A 6,994-nucleotide genomic window follows, 5' to 3' on the forward strand; every position below is an offset into this window, starting at 1 on the left:
ACTTAATCAATCGTATGCCTTCATCTATTTTAAATGGTAAAATCCCTTATTCCATTTTATTTCCCTCTCAGACTCTCTTCTTTCTACTCCTAGAATATTTGGGTACACTTGCTTTTTTGTTCAAGATATGAGACATCAAGTTTCCAAACTTGATCTTAAATCCCTTAAGTGTATATTTTTAGGTTATTCTCGATATCAAAAAGGTTATTGATGCTTTTCTCCCTCCTTAGAACGATACTTAGTGTCTGTTGATGTCAATTTTTGTACTCCTATGTTCTCTAATCCATCTTCTATTAAGTCTGGGGATAACTTCCTTATTTACATTGTGACTACACCTGTGTTACCAGCATCTTCTCGCCTTACTATTCGAAATGTTTACACTTGTCGTGTGCAGTAATCTTTGATGGCATCTGATATTGTCCATGACTCACCTCCTCTACCTGCTACTTCGCCTCCAGATTTCTCACCCCGTCTTGATCCTATTCTTGATCTTCCTATTGCTCTCCGAAAAGGTAAACAATCATGTACTTATCCTGTCTCTTCTTTTGTTTCTGACCATACATTGTCACCATCTTCCAAGTCTTTCCTTGCTTCCTTAGAGCGTATGTCCGAACCAAAAATCTATCTCTGAGGCTTTATCCCATAGTGACTGGCAAGCAGCCTTACAAGATAAAATGTTGGCACTAGAACATAATCACACATGGGAATTGGTTCCTTTAGATTCAAATGGGTGTTTACAGTCAAGATGAATCGTGATGGATCTATTGCTCGATTGAAGGCTTGTTTGGTTGCTAAGGGGTGGATTATTCTAAGACTTTCTCTCCTATTGCTAAGATAGCTTCTGTTTGGTTGTTCATTTCTCTTGCTGCTACTTATCATTGGTCGTTTCACCAGCTGGATGTTAAAAATGCATTTTTCCATGGAGATTTGTACGAAGAAATTTACATGGAGCAACCATCAGGGTTTGTTGCTTAGGAGGAGTCAGGGAAGGTATGCAAACTACAAAAGTAATTATATGGTCTGAAACAATCACCTCGTGCCTAGTTTGAAAAATTTAGTGAGGTTGTGATTGAATATGGCTTGAAAAGAAGTGCATATGATCACTCAATATTCTTTAAACGGTCTACAGCTAGGTGTATTTTGTTAATTGTATATGTTGATGATATTGTGATTACTGGTAGTAATAGCAGTGGCATAAGTATGCTAAAGGCTTTCCTAGGCACAAGATTTCAAACAAAGGACCTAGGTCCTTTGAAATATTTCTTAGGGATAGAGATATCTCGAAGTGGTAAAGGAATTTTTATATCTCAAAGGAAATATGTTATGAACCTACTGGATGAGACAGGTTTAGCTGAAGCAAAACCTGGTGATGCCCCTATGATACCAAATGTGAAACTCAGAGCAAAAGACGAAAATGTGTTTGTTGATGTAGACAAGTACAAGAGGATAGTGGAAAAGTTGAACTATCATACAATTACTCGGCCAGATATTGCGTTTACCATAAATGTTGTTAGTCAGTTTATGTCATCTCCTAGAACTTCACATTGGGATGCCGTAACTCATATATTAAGGTAACTTAAATGAGCTCTACGACATGGAATTCTTTATAGAAATCGTGGTCATTGTAGGGTTGAGGGTTTCTCGGATGCTGACTGGGCAGGTTCTCCCGTGGATAGGTGCTCTACTATAGGGTATTGTGTTATCGTTAGAGGTAATCTAGTCTCTTGGAAAAGTAAGAAATAGTGTTGTAGTTCGATCAAGTACAGAATCTGTATATCGGGCTATGGCACAAGTGACTTGTGAACTTATACGGCTACATCACTTACTTGGAGAAATTGACATTGATACGTCTCACTCTATGAACTTGTGGTGTGATAATCAAACAACTATTCACATTGTCACTAATCCAGTATTTCATGAGAGAACAAAGCATATAGAAATAGACTGTCATTTTGTTCGTGAAAAGCTATAACAATGATTGATTTCGACTAAGCATGTTAAGACAAGAGATTAATAAGCTGATGTGCTCACTAAGGCTTTAGCCGGAATTCGAGTAAACTATATTTGTAACAAGTTGGGTATAATTGATATCTATGCTCCAATTTGAGGGGGAGTGTTATGGAATTATGTATCAATTTAGGTTTATATTTATTCTTTACATACACAACACATGCATATATCGTAGGTGCATAAGTTTAGAATTATTTCTTATTTTGATAGGATTGTTTCCTTATGAGAAACATCTTCTCTATGTATATATATGTAACACACGTTTATGAATTAAGATATAAAATAAGTTTTTCTTCCAAAATCAACACAACTAAATTTGGGAGAAAAAGAAAAAAAATATATTTTTTGTATGTTAAATATTATTATATTTTGTGTTTGAAAAAAAAATTCTTAATTAAATTAAGTGGATCCAAATCCTGATATCAATAGATGTCTTGCCTTCTAGCGTAGAATAGGGCACCATGCAACAGTAGTTATTCGCTAGACTATCTTACACCTATCGTAGGTCAATCCGGGACTAAAGATGATTTATAGACAACTTTACAACAAAAGATTAGATTACATTGAAAATAGTTTGTTCAACAACGAGGTTCTTTTACAAATAAAGGAAATAAAATTTTACAATAGAAAGGAAATTACAATTTAAATTAATATTTATAAAATGAGATTTATATTAAGACCTCTACTCATTTTTTTATGCGACCACGAAATATGTGGTTGATAATAATTAAGAGTAATGATATTCATAGTCGATCACTGCAATAATCACCCTACATAACATCTCACATGACCATTTGTAATTTGATGTATTAATGTAATAGTTTTTTATTGTTACATATATCAAATCACTAACCGCTACATGCATACCATGCAAGGTGACTGCAGTTGTAAATGATTGCAAATAACATTATTCAATGATTAATGATTTTTGAATGTATTATTAAAATTAAAGTTTGACTTCAAAATTGTAGTAGTAACTTTTAAGATACTAAAAATATTTCCAAAACAGAGGCTGTTGTGTGTGTTTCATCATGACATTGAGCGTTTCTAAATTATAAATAGTAATACATTTTTAACCTCATATAAATTTTCAAAGGTAGGGATCAAAACGTTGATCTCCAAAAATTATACATTATTCCATACATCACCAAGTGACTTGAAATTATCATGAATTATACGAAATTCAAGAAAATTGATCGAAGAACAACACAACGGAGAAAAGGAACTAATTGTCTCGTAAGAATATTGAAATGTACACTGAGATTTCTTCCACGTTCCTGCCTCTGCTCTCATGCTTTTTTCAGTTGCTGCCAAAACAAATGTCATGTCAGATTAAAAAATGCAATTTTAGGATCCTTTACATTCTAATATATTTCATGATCAAATTCTCCATATTCGATATGGTAGAGTTAATTTTGAGGATTTTTGATATGTTGGACTGCATGTCCATCGTAACAAATACGTTCTTCAAATCAGTTTGGGTTTGCAAGAAGTCAGCCTTACTTGTTTCTCTTCTTCAATCTTGGCCTTAATGAAGGAGTACATTGCAACTCCAGCAATTGCAATGGAAGTACCAATACCAGTTTGCAGTGAAATCTTGTTTCCTGCAAAGTTTAAATAGTTAAAATTCTCTCTTACTACAAGATGATACTAACTTTTTTATTCCCCTGCAAAATCACAAATATAAGTGTCTATACTTACCAAAGACTAGAATCGTGAAGCCAATCACAAAAACACGTTTCAACACATTGCCAACTGCATGTGTGAGGGGTGCCACTCTCTCAAGGGTGTTTGTTGCTAGCTGAGAGGTGGAAAAGGAAAAGTTTCAATCTTCGAAAACGATAAAGATCATATCATCACATCAAGCAAGTTTGATTATAGATCATATCAGACCAACAAGTTTGATTATAAATCATATCAGACCAAGGAGTAAAGTTTTTAGTAATAATAAAATGGAGTCAGGGTCAAGTTTTTTATTGATCCCATGATGTGAAGCTTAAGCAAAAACTCAAATACCTGATTGTAGAGGTGATAAAACATTCCAACCCAGAAAAGATCTGAGACGAACTTTGTTAAACCCACTTTAGCAATTGCATCACTAAACCCGTGCTTTAGTAGTTGAGGTCCCTCGATCTATGCGATGTTTAAAGACAATACAACAGTCATATAAAAAAAATAGGAACCGAAGATGGGGAGGATATAAGAAACATTATATTAGGAAAAGAACATCCACATTTATGGGCCATGACTCACGATAATGGCAGGAGGAATACAAACGATGAGCGCGATGATAGAAATGTAGGCGTATAGGTTAGTGCTATCCATATCGGTCTGCAAAAGAATCGTTAATTAGAGAAGAATAGCCCCAATGTATGAATGCAGACTGCACTCTGCCTTAACATCTTTCATAAAATCAAGATTAAATGAAAATCTAATAAAATGTGCATCACGCATATCACCATAGCTTTCTTTGAATATATGCTCCTGTAAGTGAAGGAGATATTGGAAATCATAGCACTAATGAAGCCAGTCCAGTTGAAAGACAGCTCAGTCATTGATGCCATCGATACACCTGCATTTTATTCAGAGTTAAAGTACAAAAGATGGTTAAAATTACATTTATTATGGTGCATCTTTCTGTGTATTTAGAGATGTCATTTACGCGGGTATGTAAAGGAATCCTCCACAAGAAAAATAGTCTACAGAAAATGTATAGCAAAATTTGATACCTTCTAAAAAGTCCTTTTTATTGACCATGGTGAAAATGAAGTATAAGATATAACATTCACAAGTACCTTTTGACACTTGATGGATAAAAATTTCTTGATTTTAACTTAGGAAGAATTTTATAGCTTACCAATAACAACTGGTGCCAGTGACAACCATAATGTGAAAGGTATTTGTTGGCCAAGTATGAACTGTGAAGCAGCAGCATTGAAGAAAGGCTCAAGAGCTGATCAAAATGAAACATAATTAATAAGAGACATTTTGCAAAATAAATAATTTCAATTTAAAATAAAGAAGAAGTTTTCTTAATTAATCCTCGGAATTAGGTTGAACGTCACCTTTAACTGTGTGAGTGAACGAGACAGCAACAGCAGCAAACGAGACATTGCTGGTTACATGGCCTAAAGCATGGCACACAGCTACTGGGATGAGCAGCTTCAAGAGGTTTGAGTCAATTGGCTGCATAAAGAACATCCAAAAAATCATATAACTATTACTCTAAAAATAGCAAGGCAGTAAAATCAGGCCAAAGGATTTTTATTGTGTGAGTTAATATATATAATTTATGGAAATAAAATTTACGATTCAGCTTGAATTGCCGTTAAAGAAAATAAAAAATAAAAAAACTTACAGCTCGCTTGGGAAGTCCCACAACCCAGCTAACCAAGCAGTAAGCAACACCAACGAACAAATGAATAACCGATACAAAACTGTACAGAGAATCAAGTCGATCATAATCACGCCAACTTGCGCAAATCTTTATAATATTTAGTTTGTAATTAGGAAAAAAATAACATCAATATGTACAGTGGGATGCGTACTAAGGATAGGGGAAGTAGTTGTAGATCTTCTTGTTGAGAATGTTGAAAATTACGTTCAGGAAGTACCTGGAAGAGTGAAGAGAAAATCGTAAATAAGTTACGAAGTCCTAATTGGTATTCAGATCAGAGAAATCACGTGACGTACCACATGAAGAAGAAGAACCCGGTGACAATAGCCGGGTATTTCTGGAAGAAACCGACCGGCCTGCGTAAGAAACGGGTTAGGAACTTAGGACAGTTACAGCTGGAAAAGAGTTCAGTTCAAATAAGTTGGATACTATAAAAATGGACCTCACCCGGATGAATCGCTTCCCTCGGCCGACGAAGAAGCCGCAGCCGGGCATGGAGGTAAATACTCCCTTTTAGTCACCGGAGAAACCACGGCCGCAGCGGAAGCTTCAAGCAGAATAGCTGGACGGAGCTGATTCCCCCAAATCAAGTTCCCGCCATCATTGAAGGTTCCTGTGGACTTCAAGGCAGGGGCACCGCAGCTTGCGGTGAACCTCGCCGCCGGCTTCCGAATAAATGGTAAGCCACGAATGGCGGGGGCGCCGGTTAGCACACGAGACTCCATTTGACTGTACAGAGAGAGAGAGAGAGAGAGAGAGAGTCTAAACGGAAGTTATGGTGTGCGCTGGGATTGTTAACTTGCACAGGGAGTGGGAAGACCGTTTGCTTTGTTTCTATCAGGTGACGAAATGAGCGGTTCGTATTTTTTCGATTTATTTGGGATTTTTTTCTTCTTACCGTTCTGCTGCTTCGCAGACCATTTCTTTTAATGTAAGTACGCCTTTTAAGAAAGAATTTTGTTCTTTGAATTTACCATTGATATTCTTCAATAATTCATCAACTATACCAATGTAATTATTGGAAAGATTATTTTATTTAATTTTAGCATAGAATATTCTTAAAATGGGGCATTATGTGTACGATTTGAAGATTTTAATTACAATTTCAATTTTATAATTTCGGTAAAATTTGAAAAATTATAAAACTTAAACAGCGTCACGATTGAAGTAAGTTGTATGGTACAATCACCAAAATTCTCCAATTCAATTGTTCAATTTTGTCATTATTTACTAATTTAATTTCGATCTGAATATGACTTACCCTGTAACCCTTTAAATTCTTTTTATCTTTTTCCAAATCGAGATTTATAATTCTTATTTTGTCAATTTAAAGAAAATGATTGACATCGCGGAAATAGTGGAAGAAGAGATGAATGGTGTAAAATGAATGGGAGGATAATATACGAGTGGAAAAAATAGTAAATAGATTGTGTTTTTTTTTTTTTTTTTTTTTTTTTTTTTCGCAATCTGATCTTCAATATCCTTATCGTTTATGGACATTTTTCTCATTATGCTTTTATAGGTAATAACCTTTATTTTTGTCCTTTTTAGAATTGTTCACCAAGTACCCATGATTTGATGACGTGA

The 6,994-nt window shown here is 35.0% G+C and overlaps 1 protein-coding gene across 1 annotated transcript; it reads right to left on the reverse strand.

Moving 5' to 3' along the window:
* Positions 1-3,062: 3,062 nt before the first annotated feature.
* On the reverse strand, positions 3,063-6,346 carry LOC111370590 (triose phosphate/phosphate translocator, chloroplastic). The gene is made up of 12 exons (XM_022992381.1): positions 5,855-6,346; positions 5,704-5,763; positions 5,559-5,624; positions 5,369-5,447; positions 5,076-5,196; positions 4,868-4,963; positions 4,470-4,582; positions 4,264-4,341; positions 4,027-4,143; positions 3,712-3,811; positions 3,514-3,614; positions 3,063-3,317 (listed from the first exon to the last, which is right to left on the reverse strand). The coding sequence occupies exons 1-12, from the start codon at positions 6,130-6,132 to the stop codon at positions 3,300-3,302; spliced, it is 1,227 nt and encodes a 408-aa protein (XP_022848149.1). The 5' UTR covers positions 6,133-6,346; the 3' UTR covers positions 3,063-3,299.
* Positions 6,347-6,994: the final 648 nt, after the last annotated feature.

This window comes from Olea europaea, chromosome 21, assembly GCF_002742605.1.
Source record: "Olea europaea var. sylvestris chromosome 21, O_europaea_v1, whole genome shotgun sequence".
NCBI lineage: Eukaryota > Viridiplantae > Streptophyta > Magnoliopsida > Lamiales > Oleaceae > Olea > Olea europaea.